Source organism: Puma concolor, chromosome F2 (assembly GCF_028749965.1).
Source record: "Puma concolor isolate L17-30 chromosome F2, mPumCon1.1.hap2, whole genome shotgun sequence".
NCBI lineage: Eukaryota > Metazoa > Chordata > Mammalia > Carnivora > Felidae > Puma > Puma concolor.
Genome location: NC_141684.1, coordinates 2,729,291 through 2,747,615, shown reverse-complemented (window position 1 = coordinate 2,747,615; position 18,325 = coordinate 2,729,291). Strand labels below are relative to the sequence as shown.

Here is an 18,325-nt window from a genome sequence, read left to right as displayed (position 1 = left end):
AGGAGATTGTTTACATCAGATATAAATACACACGCCATCTCATGTCATTTGGGCTTCTTGAAAATCTGGGAAGGCAGGCCACGGGGAGGGGGTGCAGAGATCCCACACCGGGTCCCTATGGGAACAAGGACAGTCGGGGTCTGCCTCCAGAGACTCCTGGGCCTCAGTCCTGACAAAGAGGCCAGGGTGGGAGGGAGCCAGACGTCAGGAGGGGGAATCAAGCCTCTGAGAGAGCTGTGGGGACCCAGACAAGGTCCTGGGGGGTGACTCCCCAGCCCCCTATCCTCCAGCTGCGGTGGAGACTGGGGGAAACTGAGGCCCATCTAGAGAGAGTTCTGCATGGGGGGGGGGCAGCAGACTGAGCTCTCAGAGGTGCAAGGGCAGCTCCCCATCCCGGCCCAGCTGCAGAAGACACGTGGTCACCCTCTCCAGTTGGAGCGGCGGAGGGCTCCCCCGCGCCCTGGGTGTCCCTGAGAGACCCAGGGTGGATGTTGGGATGTCAGGCACGGGGACAAGGGGAGGGGGCTTAGACACCTTCCTGGATTTGGACCCCAGTGCTGTCCATGGGCACTTCTATCCGTAGATGGTGGGGAGTAATGAGACAAAGCCATGAGGCAGGGCGGGACCTGGTCCCAGTTTTCCCAGATTCACGTTTGCTCACCTACCTTAAGAGACCCCTCCTCCTAGAGGAAGGCCTTGTTCCAGGACGATTGCAACTCCTCCACCCCCAAGCACAGCGGTCAGTTAGTGTCAGTCAGTCACTCTTTAGCATGAATTAGAATGGGAACCGGGGGCTGCTGCCCCTGCAGGAAGAGAGCCCGCAGGTGGTGCTGCACTGGGGCAAACACTGGCCCTCCCTCCTCCACTGCATGATGGTCCAGGCACCAGATGCTGTTAGAGCTTCTCTGCCTGAAAACCCACCCTGGGGTCAGCATCACTCTTGCCAGGTGCTTCTTGGCAGACAGCCAGCTCCCAGGCCCCTCCTCTATCCCTGCAGCTCCTGCTCTGAGTCAAGCAGGAGAGAGGCTCCTGGACTGTGCCCGGCACCCAGTCGGGGCCACGCTCTCTGCTGCTCAAGCATCCGGGCCCAGGAAGCAGCCCTGGGTCGGAGCCCGGGACTTCCTGGGCCTCCGGCAGGAAGGCTGTGGGCTGACATGTCCTGGGGCAGGAGGAGTCGTCCACACGGGGCTCCAAGAAGGGTTGCTAAAGACAGTGCCGGCCTTGCAGTGCCCGGAACTCACTCCGTGACCCTGGCCAGGCCTTTCCCTCTTTGAACCTCAGTTTCCTCATCTGTAACATGGGGATATAAATGGCCTTCCTGCCTCCCACGCGGGCCTCCCTCCAGGGGAGGGAACTTGGGGGACCAGGTACTCTGCCTGGAGCCACTGGACATGTAAGACTTCTCTCTGTAAAGAAGGGCAGATCTGGGGCCCAGGGTCCGTCTCACCCTATGTCAGTGGCTGTGGCTGAGGTGGGGCCTGGTGCCTGAAGGTGCCCAACAGGCCCCTGCCCCTATAGCAGTCTATAAAGGGCCCAGGGAGCTTGGCCGCTCAACAGAAAGCAGGTGGAGGCAATCCTGGCGTCTGGCTCAGAGGAGGCCGTCAGAGGCCCAAGCCAGAGGGGGCGGGGGGGGGGGGGTATGGGGAGGGGGGAAGAGAGGAAAGGGAACCTCTCTGCAATTCCTAGTACCTAAAAAGATCTCTGTCCCTGTTTCTGAGGAATCCCTCACAGGGTGAACGTGCACCAGGAGAGAAGCAGCTCCTGGCTACCCCTCTGAGTCTTTGCTGGACGCAGCATACACCCCAGAAGGTAGGTAAACGGTCAGCCTTAGACGGCCCCTCCGGGGCCGCGGCAGACATCGCTAATCAACCACGGCACTGAGCAGCGTGCCGGGCACAGCCATCACCAATCGATCCAGGTGAAGCCGATCCCACCCCCACCGCCCCACCCCCGCCCCCACCCCCAGGGCAAGCGGATGTCTGTGCCGTCCTCGACCCGGCCTGCCCAGTCCAGTCCTGGCCTTCGGTCCCCTTGCAGAGTCCTGCCCACTAAGCCTCTGGCCCGTTAGCCAGGTCCTGGGTGAAGGCGCCGGGTCCGGGGTCCGGGATGTGCTTGCGGCCCGAGGCTCGCGAGCTCCTCTGCATGCCGACCACGGTGCTGCCGTGGGGCTCGCGCTCCGCCCCGCGCCGGCGGAAGAGGCCTCGGACGGTGGCCTGGAAGCCGCTGGTGACAAAGCAGTAGACGATGGGGTCCATGCAGCTGTTGAGGCTGCTGAGGGTCACGGCCACGTGGTAGGCCACGAGGCTGGCGTGGCTCGGCACCTCGGGCCACAGCGCCACGGCCACCTGGCGGGCGTGGAAGGGCGTGAAGCAGACGAGGAAGATGACGAGCACGGTCAGCAGCAGCTGCATGGCCCGCACGCGGCGCTGGCGGCCCTGGCGCAGGAGGCCCGGCCGCGACAGCGCGCACACGATGCGGCCCGTGAACACGCTGATGACCAGCAGGGGCAGCAGGAACTCCAGGACGGTCAGCGCGAAGACGCGGCAGCAAGGCCCGCCGCCGGCTCTCACGCCCAGCACGGACAGGGTCACGGCGCCGGCCGCCAGCCACACGAAGGCGCACACGGCCCTGGCGCAGGCGGGCTGGCGCCAGCGGCGGGAGCCGTCGGGCTGCACGATGGCCAGGTAGCGGTCGACGCAGATGCAGGTGAGGAACAGGATGGAGCAGTGCATGTTGAGGAAGTAGCCGAAGACGTGGGGGAGGGCGCAGCGCAGGCAGCCGCGCGCGCCGTAGAAGACGGCGAAGCGCGTGGGCAAGGACAGCCCCACCAGCAGGTCGGTCACCACCAGGTTGATGGTGTAGACGACCGAGGGCGTCTTGGCCTGCGTGCGGCAGCAGAAGACGTACAGCGCTAGTCCGTTGAGCACCAGCCCCGCCAGGAAGATGACTCCGTGCACGGCGATCAGTGCCAGCCACAGGCCCGGGAAGGCGGCGTGCAGCTCCTCGTCCAGCAGGGCGAACAGGTGGAACAGGGGCACCTCGGGCACGCTGACGTTGGCCGCCGCCGCCGCCGCCGCCGCCGCCGCCGTGGCGTTGGGGACCGCGGGGGCCCAGGGCCCCGTGGGAGACGCGGCGGGCATGACGGCGGCCAGCGCACGCCCTGGGCCTGGAAGGAAGGAGCGGGGTGGGTGACCTTTGGGCAACTGGAGCCCCGCCCGGAGGCTGGTCCCGCTCGGCTTGCCTGCCCACCGAGGCCCCCAGCTTTCCCCGCTTTGTGCCTTTTCCTGGCCTGGCCCTCAAACGCCTGCCTTCTTCTGCACTCCCTGTGGCCCCGGCGCCTGCCAGGGCGGAGCTTGGGCGGGATGTTAATGCTCTGGGCCTACTTCTCCGCGCATCAGGAAGTAGAAACCCCGGCTGGGCAGGACCGGCCTAGGACCAAGAGGGAAGAGGAAGGCTGTGGCACCAGGAAGCTGTGGGGCCCCGTGTTTGGTGTTCGAAACCGGGCTCGGTCCCGGCTCCTCCCTTACTCGCTGTGCGGCCTCGGGAAAGCCACTTAACCTGTCTGTGCCTCCCGTGCTAACCTGCGCAGGCTGGCGTTGTGGAGCTGCTAGGAGGGTTAACTGAGCACCCCAGCAGCACCCAGCGCGTCGTTTGTGCTAGAAAAACCACAGTGTGAGCTGCTGCTGGGTAAACCACAGTTCTGCTCGACGGAGCCCAGCCCGCGACAGCCCCGCCTGGCTGGCCCCCCACCCCCGCACCCCTGCATCACAGATCGGGTCCTCCCGGCCACCCATCTGTTCTCACCTCTTCCGAGGCTGGTAGCGGGGTCGATGGCCAGGGCTAGGGTGCTCATAAGGAACCTCGCCCAAGGGCCAGCCCCCTGGACTCCCCGCTTCCCTCCCAGCCCTGAGACGTGAGCACCCTTGCTGGCTCAGGGTGACTCCCCGGGGCCTGAGCCCGGAGCCAGGTCCCGGCAGCAGTGGGGCGGGTGTTAGTTAAATAAACGCCGCGCTCCCTGCAGCCGTAAAGGGCCGCCCACTCTGTTTATGTTCCTGTGGGGCTGTGTTTAACTTGTTGAGATTTATCTCTATTTATACATGAAGGGTTAACAGGCCCCCCGCCCCCATCCCAGGCTGGGCTGATGCTCCAAATAAGGACATTTCTGGCTTTTTCAGGAGAAAGGAGAGGGCTTTGGGGAGAAGCAGGAGGAAGGGTGGGGACGTGGGACATCCTGGGCGCGCAGTGGGCCCTCCCCCTCCTGAAGGGGAAGGGAAGACACGCCACTGACCTGGTGGCCGACGCAAGTGTGGCATCTGCTGTGAGCAGGCCGGACACTGACCACTCGCTCTGGTTGCCTGCCTGGCCTTGGGCAACAGGCTCGCTCTGGCAGCTTCAGCCCTGCGGACTGGGGGTGCTGAGTTCTGCCTGTGGGTGTTGGGGGGGCAGACGCAGCAGAGGAGTCCTTGCTAGCTAAGGCTCGGGCTCCGGTGTGGCCTGGGGGGAGGCCCGGGCAGGGCAGACGGCCACCACTGTCCTCGGGCTCAGAGAGGTACGCACCTGCCTGGGGTCACCCGGCTGTGCCTCTGCCTCTGGGACCCCTACCCTGGGCATCTGCTGACCCCCAAGGCTGCTGGGAAGAGTCACGTGCTGCCCAGGTGCATGGCCACACCTACCACACACACACACACACACACACACACACACACACACACGGTCCTTCTGGGCTGGGCTGCCCTCTGTTTGGTGCCCCCAGGCCCTAACTCGCAGGGTTGATGGATGTGTTTGTCAAATGATAACTCAGGCAGACAGGGAGCACGGACAGCATGAGGGACATCTAGGGCGGGGAGAGACCTTCCCGGGGCATGACGGGGAGCGAGGGCAGGCCATGAGGCCAGGGCATGGGGCTGGGAACCTGGAGTCTCAGGGCAGCGGGGGGCCCCGGAATGTCCCCAAGAAGGAGAAGGATGCTGCCCAGCTTGTCCCTCTACTCTGAAAAAAACTGAGCCTTGGCAAAGCTGGAGCCCTGCTGGGAGCTGGCCCCGGGGACACACGGCAAACAGTTTTTTGGATTCCCTTCCACATGCCTTCTGGTTTTCCAATGTGTCTGCACTAAGTTCGAGTTAGTGTCACAGGCAGAGACAAATAATAAACACTACAGAACATTTCCTCTGGGAGATAGTCCCAGGATGATGCCGGCTCCGGGGATCCTGCCCTTCCAGGAAACTCCCCAGGGCCAGTCTCCCTTGCTGGCCAGCAAGCTCAAGGTGCTGGAGGGTCCAGGCCAGGGCGGTGGGCCTGGCGCCCCCACAATAGGGGGATCGACAGGTGCTCAGGATGCCCCGGAGGCCTGACACGTGAGGAGAGATGTCCGCAAAGCACACTGTGATTCCCAGCTCCGGGAGTCTGAACCCTGATCCCAAACAAAGCTGAGCCCTGATGTCAGGCGCACACTGAGCCCAAACTGGTTACACGCTGAGCCATGATCCCCGTGACATGATGAAACTTGATCCTGCCATACTGGAGCCCTGATCCAGATCCTACTCCGAGCTCTGTTCCTGGTCACACACCAAATCTTGACTCCAATGACACAATTCACCTCAATCCCTATTACGCTCCGAGCCCTGATCCTAGTTATACTCTGAGCCCTGACCCCGGGCACATGCTGAGCCCTGATCTTGGTCACACGTTAAGTCCTTACTCAGTTCACATCTTTTTAAGCTAAAAACAATTTTTTATATATAGACATATAGAGAGAGAGCACAAGCGGGGAGAGGGGCAGAGGGAGAGAGAGGGAATCCCAAGCAGGCTCCACCTTAGCACGGAGCCTGACACAGGGCTCGATCCCGTGACCCTGGGATCATGACCTGAGCTGAAATCAATAATTGGATGGTCAACCAGCTAAGCCACCTAGTCACCCCCCAGGTCACACACTGAGCCCTGACTCTGGTCACTTGCTGAGCCCTGACCCTGGTGACATGCTGAGCCCTGACAATGGTCACACACTGAGCCCTGATCCCTGACTTTCTACATCCACCATCTCTGCCCCTTTCGTGTCTGTGAGTCTGGCCGTCTTTGTCCGTATGATAAAAACCCCCCTCGTGACCTGCTCCCCCACTCCCAGTGCACCCCACTCCCCTGCCTCACCTCTCACAGTGACTATGAACTCACATGGTTATTTAATGACTCCTCTCTAGGGCATCCACCCATTTTGCTTTGAACATGAGGAGTTCGAACAGTGGGGGGCCAGACCCAGGGCTTGGCCTGTGGAGGTGGGCCTTCTGCGAAGAGGCTGGGGTCAGGGTTGGGGGGGGGATGGCCTCCTGAATCCACCCCTCTCTGGGGCAGGGAAGGAGCTGGGCTGGCGGATTCTGGGCGGAGAAGCCGCCCTGTCCTCCTCCCTCCCCCGTGTGGCCTCCGAAGGACCTTCCTTCTCTGGGCCTCAGTTTCCCCCGTGGTCTTCACTGCCTCATCTCCCGCTACTCCTTGAGACTCCACTGGGCCAGCTTCCCCCCCCCCGAGGCTGCTCCGGTCAGGTGCACGACCCCCAGCAGAGTGCCCCACCCACTTCGCACCCTCTCAGCACCCCCTGCCCTCCCCACTGCCCCCCTGCCTGCCGGCCAGGGCTGGGCCTGACCACGGAAGACGGGACTCCCGTGGTGGGGCTTCTGGCAGTGGTGCGGGGGGAGCGCTGCGTGCTAACAGTGGCCAACGGAGGTGTCTCCCCTCCCCACCCGCCGCTCTGGGTCTGTTGATGAACCTCTCTGAGCCTCAGTCTCCCTGCCTGCACCACCCGCAGAACAGCAGGCCCTTCCTCCGCTATTGCTGGGCGGATTCGATCCGTGGTGTCGGCCGCTGTGAAGAGCTGGGTGCCTCCCGGCCCTTGAGCCTCCCGCACTCACACTGGAGGAAATGGAGGCTGTGGGAGGGCCAGGCCAGGACCCGAATCCGGGTCTGCCTAGGGCGAGCCTATGGCTGGACCCTTGGTCCTGAGCGGGGCCAGGGGCACCAGGCAAACGGCCCCTCGGCCGGCAGGCGCCCGCACCCACTCCCCACGTGCCTCGCTCTCTGCTTGGCCTCTAAATATAGCCTGGAATGAGGGGAAAGGAGAGAAGGTTCTGCTCCTCTGTGGGGACAGTCTGGCCCCAGGCCCGCCCACCCAGGCTGAGGGGGGAGGCACAGACCTGGCCTCCAGGACGGGCCTTGGGGCCGTGAGTCAGCAGAGGAGGGTCCCAGAGACCCAGGGGCTGGGGGCGGAAGGGTGTTCTAGTCCGGTCTGCCGCACCCTGGCCCCGGGACCTTGGCCCCTACAGAGAGCCTTGCTCTCTTCATCTGCTAAATGGGGTCACTAGCGCCTTCCACAGCCTGAGGGGGGAGGCAGGGCTCTGTCGCTGGGAGCCAGCCCGAGGGGTGTGGCACTGTCCTGTCCCCTCCTCCTTCCCGGCAGGTGTCCTGGGCCTGGCTGAGATGGAGCAGACCTCATAGCCAGGGCCAGCTGGCTGGCGCCCGGGGGGCAGAGGCCACGTCCTCGTCGTGCCTGGCACGGGGCCGGGGCCTGCACACTCTTCTAAGGCGACTGTCCCGGAGGCAAAGACTTGGGACCTTTGTGCCACCTGCTGCCCCTGCCCACATTCAGGCACCTCTCCAGGCAGGTGGGGGACACATGCAGGCTGCTCTCCAGGGGCTCGGGGTGCAGTTGGGAAGTCACACGGCAGGGTGGGGGGACTGGAGCATGGCTCCGTCGGAGAACAGACCTCAGTTTCCTCATCTGTAAGGTGGGCAGAATTAGAGCTCCCCTCGGGCAGCACCGAGGTGTGGTCAGGAGGTGGCCCTGGAAGGGCCCCGGAGGGTTTTGGTGGCTGGGGGGTGGGAGACAGGGCCCAGGATGCGCACAGGTGAAGGGCAGGAAAAGTGGGATCCCTTTGGAGAAGGGCGGGGGGGGGCTGTCTGCACAGCCCCCACGTGTGAGTCCCGGTCGTGGGTGGGACCGAATGGCAGGTGCTCGGGAGGGAGGAGGTGGAGACCCGGGGCTTTTCTCTCCCTTGCTGGTTCCTCGCTCTGTGGGAGCCTCCCCACCCCAGTCTTCTCTTCTTTCCCTCTTTCTGCTCCTGCCTGTCTTAGAGAAAGTGAGGTTCTCAGAAGGAAGGGCCAGGAGTTCCTCCATCCTGCCCGGGACCTCCCAGGCCCTTGCGAGCCTCAGTCTTCCCATCTGTACAATGGGCACCTCCAGCTCTCAAGTGCTCTGGAGCCTGAACATGTCTGCACCTTCTGGAACGTCTTTGCCACCGGCAATACTCGCCTCTCTCTGGACTGCCCTAGAAGGTTCTTCCAGGGAGCAGGGCAGAGAGGAGCGAGGGGGGCAGCCTGGGGGGTGGGGGGCTGGGGCGAGACCCAGGACCAGTGCTTCCTAGGGTAGGAGGAGGTCCCTCGCAGACCTCCGGGCAGGATGGCTCAGTCTCCCTTCACCATTTGCAGGATCAAGTGCTTTAGTGGCTCAGTCCTGCTGTGTTCCCTGGCCTTGCTCTTGGAGGCCTAGGCTCAAACACTGAGCCCCAGGTTACCCCGGGGATGGCCTGCCCTGGGCTACAGTGACTGATCACCCTTGGCCCCATGGCCCTGCCTAGCCGATCACGATCACGATCATGACCAGCCCTGGGACTGGACTGACAGCTCTCTGCTCCCTGGGGTTGGACGCTTCTCCAGGGACGCTGTGAGACTCAAACTGTCTCTGACAGAAGGCTCCCGGAGGGGGCAGGGGGAAGCGGGACCAAGTGCAGAGACCAAGGCCTAAGGAGCCTTGGCTGAAGTGCTTGGATCCAGCCCTGCCTGAAGCTAGTCTCCTGGGAATCGAATCATTGGTTCAATGAAGCTATAATCTCCCTGTTTGGCTTACATTACTTTGAACTGACTTTCTATGACGTGTGGCTAAAATAATCCCGCATATATTCTCTTATCCATATGCTGGCTGTCTTCGGTTCAGAGTCTCTCCCTGCAGAGAGCCCTCCCTGGTTGCCTTAAGTAGGTTTGTGTCCTCTTTGTGGCTCTCACAGCACCGTGGCTCTGTCATTGCTGGGCCACTTGTCCCCGCTAGTCTGTGAATTCCCGCAGAGGAATTGCACAGTCACCTTCAGGAAATGTCGAGTGGATGAGTGAATGAATCCATGAGGGCTTAGCTTGCACTCTTCTTGGAGTGGGGAGTTCACCACTAAGGGCCCAAATTGGCTCCCTCTGAGCCCAGCCCATGGCCCCGGGCCTCTCCATTTGGCATGTCATTGGCCGGCTCTCTCTTGCCCCCTCCCCTGGGGGCCCTGCGGTGGGGAGGGAGTGGAAAGGGACATCTGGATTCCTCCTATTATCGGGAAGGGGCATGGCCCTTATTTGAAAATGAGGACACAGGACACAGAGACAGGGGCCTTCGGTAGCTAAACTGGGGTCACCCGGCTGGGCCCTGGGGTCTGTCCCCGGCTGGGCTGACCCTGCACTGTGGGCACTCCCACAAAGAGAGCACTGGCCAGGTGTTTCCATGGGGCCTCAGGCCTCCTACAGGCCACCTGGGATCTGTTCTCGTCCACCCAGCAGCCTTGCAGGCCTGGGCCTTCCACTTTCCAGGTGAGGAAACTGAGGACTGGGGTGGGCGGAGGGGGTGAGCCCCATACTGAGCAGGGACAGGTTCCGATTTAGACCCAGACTACCATCCCCTGACTCACCCCTGGTTTCCCTATGGATCGGATCATCGGAGACCTTCAGGGTGTCCGGGCGGGGCATATGGACCCCCAGCTGAATGAGGCACAGGAATGTGGAATCAGGGAAGGCTTCCTGGAGAAGGCAGTGGACTCAGCAGGTGTGGAAGCCTGGGTGAGCATCCTGGGAGGCTGAGGCCAGGAGCCACCCTCACAGGGCCTTGAACGCCGCAAGGGCCTCAGCCTGGATCCAATTCACTGGGAGGCAGGCTTCTGCCAGAGGTGACCTTGTAGGCCTCCCTCCCCGGCTCCCGCACCACTAACTGCTCCCCCAGCCTTGGAGGAGGGCTCAGGCCCAGAGCACCTGCTGCAGGTGTGGCCCAGGCTGGAGGGCCGGGGGAGGGTGGGGGTGACTGGGGAGGGTGGTGGTGCCCGGGGAGGGGGGTGCCTGGGGAGGGAGGCCCATCACCGGCCTTCCAGAACTTTGCTGACACCCTCCAAGGGAGGCATGTGCGTGAAGGGCGATGCTTTTGGTAGCGACCCTTCCTGGAAGGGACCTGAGGCTTCAGGCAGGCCTGGTGGGGGGGGAGCCCCTCTCCAGTCTTGCAGCACCCCGACTGTCTGATGACACTCCATGCACCCTCCCCGCTGTTCCTCCGCCTGGAGCTTTTCCCTGCTCCCTCCCTACCCCGCATTACTTCTTCCAGGCCTCCCCGCCACCACCCACCGGAAACCTTCTCAGCGGGAGCGTCTGGAGGGTGGGGCTGGTGGGGGAGGGGTGGGGGCCGCTCCAGCCTCTTCCTCCAGCGCGGGGACAGCCCGGTGCCGGGCCGCATCCATTTTTCTCCTGGGCAGAGTGAACCCTCAGTGAGCCTTGCCAAGCTCTGCAGGGTGAGGCCCGGCCCTCACCCTGGCATTCAGTGCCCTCCCGCCTAGCCTGGGCCCTGGCGACCCACTCGGCGCCTTGGGCACCAGCCTGGAATTGATTTCCACCGGTCCTCCCAGCCAGGAAGGGTTGACACCTCCTCTAGGAAGCCCACCCAATTATCCTGTTGGGTCCAGGCTGTCCCTGTCATTCCCACCCTGCCCCTGGTGCTGGTCAACCGGGGTTTCGTTTGAGTTTGGCAGCCTGAGTGCTGTCACCGGTGACACTGGGTGTGATATTTGTTTAGTGAATGGATGAATGAGCCTGCAGAGGCCCCACCTGGAAGGTGCATAATAATAACAGTGCCGGAGCCTCCGGGTCTCCCCACCTGCATGGTCATCCCGCGTGGTGCTCAGGCCTTTGCAAAGCTCTCAAACCCTGGGAGTCTTCCCAGGGCGGGGAATGAGCTCCCAAATCATCGGACCCCGTCCTCTCCACCCAGGCTTGTGGCCCCACCAAGTAACGGGAGGCTGCGTCCCCCCCGCTTCCACTCACTGCTCGCTGGGTGTCTGCTGTGTGGCCCACAATGCAAGGATGCTGGTCCCTGCCCGCGGGGGCCCCCAGGCCTCTCATTGGCAGGGGTGGGCGTGTCCCAGCCTCTTGGCTCTTCTCCAAACTGCCCCCCATCCCCGTGTGTCCTGTAGCTGTCCAGCCGCACTGCAGATACCAGTCCTGCCGCCTGGCTGCCTCCAGCCCTGCCACGTAGGGGCCCAGGGCAGGTGGGGAGACGGGCCTCAGCCCCGGGCTGCCTGGAGTTTGAGCTTGGTCTGCACCAGGGGCCGGGGGTGGGTTGGGGCGGGGGAGCAGTCACGGAGGGCAGGCCCAGTCTGTCCCCAGCCGAGGTGCTAAGAGCATCTGCTGTGGGTCAGGCACCTGCGGGACGCTTGAGATCCACACAGCACGGTTCACACGAGGAAGGGGAAGCCCAGAGAGGCTAGCAATACGCCCCAGGTCACACAGCATACAGTTGGTAGGGCTGGGAATCAAACCCAGGTCCGCTGCTTCTGGCCCAGGCAGGGTAGGACCAGGGTGGAGGGCTGGCATCTCTGGACCTGGGGTTTGTGCACAAAGGCATCGTGGGGGTGTAGGGTACCTGTAAACGCCTGGGCTGCCGAAGGGTGACACAGCCTCCCGAGGCCAACCTAGCCATTACTGGGTGAGCTATCTGCCTGTTTATTTTTACGATCGTCCTTGGTTTCGAGGCATCTGCTGTAGAACACCGCCTGTTGTTTTGGGCTGGTCTGAGCCTCTCTGCTCTTTCCACCCAGGGACTGCTGGGTCCCTACTGAGGTCCCCAAGAGGGGCCGGACGGGCCCTGGGTCACCTAGCAGGTCCTAGGTGGGGCCAGTCGGAACCTCCGTCCCCATCCTGGCCTGGCTCCCTGCACCCAGCTCGGGGAGAGGGGTCATGGAGGGTGTGGGTCGAGAAGGGCAGCTGGGCTCCGTCGTGCCTGGTCCTGTTCATAGTCCACCATCGGAGAGCCCTTGGCTCTGGGGAAATGCAGGTTTCCCCCGGGGGGGGGGGGGGGGGGGGGCGGGGACAGCTCCAGGCACGGCTGCGGGGGGGCGTTCCTGCAGGGGTTCCTGTCCCTGCGTGCTCGTGGCACCTGACACCCTCCCCCACAGCCTCTCCAGGGGCAGCCAGCACCACACGGCACAGGGCAGCCCGTAGGTCCTCAGCCTGGTCCTCTTGGCCCTGGCAGATGCTGTTGCCTCTGCCTGGCATGCCGTCTCTGCCCTTGTCACCTGGTTGCACCCTGGTCTCCAGCCTACGTGGCCCTCCCTCAGCCCCTGGACACCCCCCTCCACCGAGGGAGAGCTGTAGTCCCACAGTTCATGGGTTGTCTTTGAGATGACCCCTCCTAGGTTCCCATGGACTCCTCCCGGCTGCTCCTAATCCATGTTGCTGGCCCTATGTTGCCTGTGAGGACACGAGGTACAGGATGATTGAGTGCGGTGTCTGGATCACCGGTGGGGGTGGGGGCAAGAAAGTGGCTGGGGGGGGCAACGGGACTGGGGGGGGGACTCTGGGGGAACAGGTGTTCCAGGCGGTAGGAGGAGCAGAGCCAAGGCCCGCCCTGAGGTGGGAGCTCTGGGCTCAGGACCCTGGAGAGGCCTGTAGGGCGGCCTCCGTGACAGATGGGATGGCTCTGGCTTGACTTGCTGTGGGGCAACTCCCAGGGTCGGGTCTGCTGAGCGTCTGTTGAGCCAGCACACCTCCTCAGGGAGGCCCTCCCAGGTCACCCAGATCCCTGCTCTACCTTTTCTTTTCATGTAGCTTGTTTTTTTGTTTTTTTTTTTTGTTTGGTTTTTTTTTTTTTTTGGTGATTTGCTTGCCTGTTTCTTGTCTTTCCCTCCCGGACTGGCGGACTCATGAGGGCAGGGCCTGGCCTTCAGGACTGCAGCTGAATGACCAAATGAATGATTGTTAAAGGGTCCACTCCGGCCCCTTTGAGCCTTAGTCTCCTGGTCTGTGAAGTGGGCAATGTTGAGCCGCCCCCCCCCGCCCCACATCAGGTGTCCCAGGACAAAGTGAGGCCAGATGCGCCACTGTGCAGGTGCTCAGAAAACCCCAATCCCCTTCCCCATACGCGCTCTAGAAGCAGGAGCCCTTGCTGTTGCCGAGGCTCAGCGAGGGGCAGTGACGTGCCCATGGCCACACAGCTGCGCGGCCCCTGGAGGGGAGGGGGTGGCACCCTGGGTGACCCCCTGGCTGGGAGTGACGAAACGTTGGCAGGAGACTATGGGGGCCAGAGGGCAGGGCTAGCGGCCTGTCTGCCTGAGGGCTGTGAGCCGCCACCACTGTCCCTTCTGTCCCTTCCTTCCCTCCGTCCTGCCTGAGATTGCACAGCTGCTCCTTGTCTGTCCCGCCCGGCACCCTGGCCACAGGCCAGTTCCCACCCTGTCCGCCCCCCTCGGGACCCTGTCTCTGCTGCCCTTCTCACAGGGCAGTTACCGCCAGCCAGAGCCGGACGGGGGCAGTGCCTGCTCTGAGGTTCACGTGGCGGGGGGCTGGGTGGGCCAGCCGCCCTGGGCCTCAGTTTCCCCCTCCCCCAAAAGCGTGGGGGAAGGGCCAGGGCTGGAGCACAGGGTCCGAGCTGTGGGCTGGTGCGGCTAGGAGTCTGTCTGCACGAACCCCTCAGCCCCCAACCCTGCCCCAGCCTGGGGGACAGTGGTGGCCATGGTCTCAAAGCGGCTCAAGCACCCAGTCTCTTCCCTAGCCTGGCCTCTGGGGCCACCCTAGTGCCTTGACAGGTGGGAAAATCGAGACACAGTTTTGGGCGCCCTGCAGATGATCAGTGAGGGTGCTGAATGAGTGAATGAATGAATGAATGAATGAAATCCAGGCAAGTGGGGAGCCAGCAGCACAGGTGGGGCTCTGGGGTCAGGAGGGATGCTCCCACAAGCCCCTGGGAGCCCTTCCTTCCGGGCTCTTCACCCAGCCTGTCCCGCTGTGACCACCTACTTGCCCCTCCCCCTCTGGGTCTCAGTTTTCCCATCTGTACAATGGCCCCCTACAGGGTGAGACCTCAGAGCCCCTTTCAGGCTCTGAACTCTCCCCTGCCCAGGTCTGGGGGCAGTTTGTCGGCCCCTCACCCCCTCCGCTGCCTGCCTGGCCGGGCAGCGAGGACACGCCAGCTGGGGGAGGCCCAGTCCGGCTCTTGGGGGGACTCACCGCACCTTGGCCTATGCTGGCGGCTTGAGGCAGAGCTGGCACAGAGTAAGCCTGGACGACCTCCCTGGGCGGCTCTGTGGGCCACTCTGTCCGGCAGCCTGCAGCCGACAGCCTTCCTGGGGCCTGACGTCAGGCCAGCGCTGGGGCTCCTTTTGGGCAAAGGCAGAGGGGTGGGGGCGGGGTGGGGGCGGGGCGGGCTCCTTCCCCCGCCAGGCCGGCCCCCTGGAGGAGCGTGGCTGGTTCCAGGGCCCTGGGGGAGGGAGCCTAGGGGAGCTGACTTTGCAGCCCAGCCCCGGCCAGATAGAGGAGGAAACTGAGGCAGAGGGGGTGGAGCCAAAGCTGCACCACCCAGGTGGGGTGGGGGGGTGGGGGGGTGGGGGGAGGGGTGCGGGGTGGGGGGCAGGGGAGCAGTGGAAAAGGGAGGGTGACGCCAGCCCTGGCTCTCTGTCCCCCCAGCACCTTGTCTGGGGAGGCTGCTGGGCCCCCAAGAGCGTGGCTGGCACCATGGGCGGTGGGAACACCACGCTGCAATCTCAGTTTTCTCTCCGGGAGCCACAGATGCTTCCTGGCTACCTCCGCTCCTGGTGGTTCTCCGGGTTCCCGGGGTACGGTCTGGGTTTTCTGTTTTGCATGTTCTGAGCCTGGGTGTGCCTGTGTGTGCCCGTGACCGGGGACCTGCACACTCGGTATCCGGGCCTCCCCGCTTGTGCCCCCTCCTGTGTGTCCTGTGTCCCTGGGGCGGATGTGGCCTTGCAGGGGCACACGCACGCCTGAGTGTGTTTGTGGGGTCAGCACCAGCCCGGGGCCCGTTCGTGACCTCGTGACCTAGTGTAACCTCTGTGGGGACGTGTGGGGTCGGGTGCGTGGGAAAGACCCGGATGTGACGAGGGCCAGTGGGATGGGGCAGTGGGTCGTAAATCTAGGTAGCCAGGCCTGATCTGGGAGTGGTGGCGGGGACAGACATCCCTCCCCAGACAGACACCCTGACCAGGGTGGTGGCTTGTGGGTGAGCCCGGGTCTCAGGGTCCGAGGGTGGCTGCGACTGGGGCCAGGGAGGGCTCAGGGTCAGGTCTTTGCTGTGTCTCCTCTGCCAGAGTGGCCTCTCTAGTCTCCTGTCGCTGGGCTGCTCCTTGCTCATGCAGTGGGACCACCCAGCACCCTCCACCCAGCACCTACTGAGCCGGCCCATGCCGGGCCCTGGGGTCAAGGGATGCTGGATGCTGCCTGACAGATGAGGACCCTGGCCCCTGAGATCTCAGTCTGGTGAGGGACACTTGCAACCAGCAGCCAGTGGGGAGGAGTGTGGTCGGGAGGGCTCCTGGGGGGGCAGTACAGGAAGGAGGGGAGGGGAGGGGAGGCCCTGTGGGCAGGGGAAACTGCGTGTCAGGGTCCCCAGGAGTGGGGGGCGGGTGGGGAAAAGCAGCGAAGCTGGGAGTGATCAGAGCCCCTCCACACTGGGTCTTAGTTGCCCTGTGGGAACCAGAGTGGTGGACTTGACCCTGAGGGCAGTGGGGAGCCATTGAAGATTTGGTGGGAGGGTGGTCCCCAGAGCAGCTTCCCTGCTCCCAGGTCCAGGCTCCCTGCTAATATAGGGGTGAGCTCACAGGCTACCGCTGATCATCTCCTGAGACTACTGTCCTATGCGTCTCAGATGGGGAAACAGAGACCCAGGAAGGTGACGGTGTCTCTGGCCCGCCCCAGGCAGGCAAGGGAGGGCACCCAGGATCTTGCCAAGGGAGTGTAGATTCAGTGTTGTTTCTGAACAGGGCAGCCTGGAGGCGGCCAGGATGTGGGTGGGGGCCCGAGGGCTGAGCCAGTGCAGACTCACATTTTACGAGCTGGAGACTGCCGCTGAGTCACGGGCAGGGCCGGCCGGGCACACACAGGCTGGTTCCCAGAGAAATCTTGGGGAGATCCTCCGGAACAAAACAAATGCCAGCAGACTGCCTGGGGGAGCAGGGTGGCAGCCTGGGTCGGCTTCCAGGACCCCTCACCCCAGGGAAGCTCCTTTCTGTGGGACCCAGCGGTCCTGGGGGGGCGGTGGGGGAAAGTGCTGGAGGCCGGGAGGCTCAAGGGGACCCTCCCATAGCCCTCGACAGGCTGGGTCAGGCCAGGCTGCCTGTGGCTGGGGTCAGAGGTCAGACAGTGGCTGGGTCAGGATAGGGCCGTCCCTCCTAGGGCCCAGCCTGGTGGAGAGCCCTCCCTGAGCCCACAGAAGCCCCTCCCGCTCTCAGCTGGTGCTGTGGAATTCTGTAAAGCTGTCCACACGGTGGCCCTCTCGATGCCCAGCTCGTCTTGCCCCTCCTAGAGCCCGCCATCCTGAGGGACTCAGCCACAAATAGCAGCCGGGCAGTCGGGTGGGGGCTGCGGGGGAGGCAGGGGATACTTGGTGACAGCCAAGCATGTCCTGTCACTGTCCTGGTGCCTGCAGCTGCAGACCTCATTTGTCCTCCCGAGTGGCCCTGTCTTGTTGCCACTCGAGGACGTAAACAGTGCCGGAGTGAGGCTGCGGGGGTGGGGGACACAGCCCGGTTCTGCAGGGGGACTGTCCCCGCTGGAAGCAGTGTGGGGAGCCCCCAGCCCTGGGGCCATCGGGAGCTGGTGAAAAGGCCCCTCAGGGCCCTCCTAAGGGGTCAATGGCCACGTGTCCCCTTCTGTGCTCTGGAGCCCCTGGCAGGGGCCAGTCACCCGTGGGGAGCGCAGGGTGAGGGGGGCCTTTCTCTTTCTCTGGGAAAGGTGACCTCGAGTGTCCGAGGTGGGGTGTTGGGAGGCTGGGAATGGCGGGGCCCCTGGGCGGGCCTGGTTCAAGCCTGGTTGGGCCGCTCGCTCGTGTGCTCTGGCCCTCAGTGTCTAGAGGGCAGGCCCTTTGAACAGGGATGAGGCCCGCGTGGGGCAGAGTTTCCGGATCGAGGAGGACGCGGGCTGGGAGATGACTCCCTCCCTCACCCTGGGCCCTGGGGCTAGTCTGGGCCACGCACCTAGAATCCACCCACTTTGTGGAGAAACGGGGGCACTTAGCAAGGGCCCAGCGCCTAGTTATCTCGAGGGTGTGCTCTGAAGCTTTGGGGCCATCCCGGAGGTGACTCCCGGGACCACCGTCCCTGGGACTTATCCCCCAGTTCCCTGGACCACTCTCCCATCACCCAGGAGCTCATCTTGTCCCACCTTTGATTTTTACAGGTGGAGAAATAGAAGTCCAGAGAGGGATAGACACCTGCCCCAAACCACCCGGCGAATGGGTCATGGCAGATGCCGGTGGGAACTGGGCCTGGGCTTCCAGGCAGCCCTCGGCTGCCGTGTGGCATCCCTGACTCGGGGGCCCGTAGGCGGCCGGAGTGACCAGGGCAGGACTGTTCGACCTCCCATTAAACTCAGTGTCTGGGACCGTGAGAACCTTCCTCGTGGGTTCAGTGAAACCACTGCCACGTTCCTACAACAGCCTTGAAAGGCGGGTGCGATTATGATTCCATGTTGCTGGTGTGGCAACTGGGTCCCAGAACCAGGTCACTGACCGGTCCCCCAGCCAGAGAGCAGCTGGCTAATTCAGGGCCACCGCATATTCTGTCCAATCTCAGCCCCGAAGTGCACGCGTCCAAGCCTCACCCCACCCCTGCCGGGCCCTGCGGCGGCCCCTGTGTGCACGCACCTGCTCGTGCACACACGCACCTGCATGACGCATAGATGTGCACACACAGGTGCACGTGCATGTGGCCCTCCAGCCTTAACATCAAGTCCTCTCCCGTGCATCCAGCTGGGCTGTGCCTTTGGGGGGAGGAGGCGACGGCTCAGGTGGCATGGCATCTCCCCTGTGTCCCGACCTGGCCTGCCTGAGGTTGGCCCCCCCCCCCACCCTAGCCAGTTGGGGCAGGGGTGCATATGGATGGTCCCTGGGCCCGCAGAGCCCATCCAGGACCAGCTCAGGGGATGCTGGGAGAATGGCGGGGTTCCCCTCAATGAGGATACACCTGCCAGTTTGCCCGGGGGGCTTCCCGTGTGCCCCAGTCCAGGCCTGCACCAGGACCAGTTTGTTTCATCGGCCCTGTCCCTG

The 18,325-nt window shown here is 63.7% G+C and overlaps 1 protein-coding gene across 1 annotated transcript; it reads right to left on the bottom strand.

Moving 5' to 3' along the window:
* Positions 1-1,991: 1,991 nt before the first annotated feature.
* Positions 1,992-14,388, bottom strand: GPR20 (G protein-coupled receptor 20). Its single transcript, XM_086695203.1, has 2 exons — positions 14,283-14,388; positions 1,992-3,166 (listed from the first exon to the last, which is right to left on the bottom strand). The coding sequence occupies exon 2, from the start codon at positions 3,138-3,140 to the stop codon at positions 2,049-2,051; it is 1,092 nt and encodes a 363-aa protein (XP_086551329.1). The 5' UTR covers positions 3,141-3,166; positions 14,283-14,388; the 3' UTR covers positions 1,992-2,048.
* Positions 14,389-18,325: the final 3,937 nt, after the last annotated feature.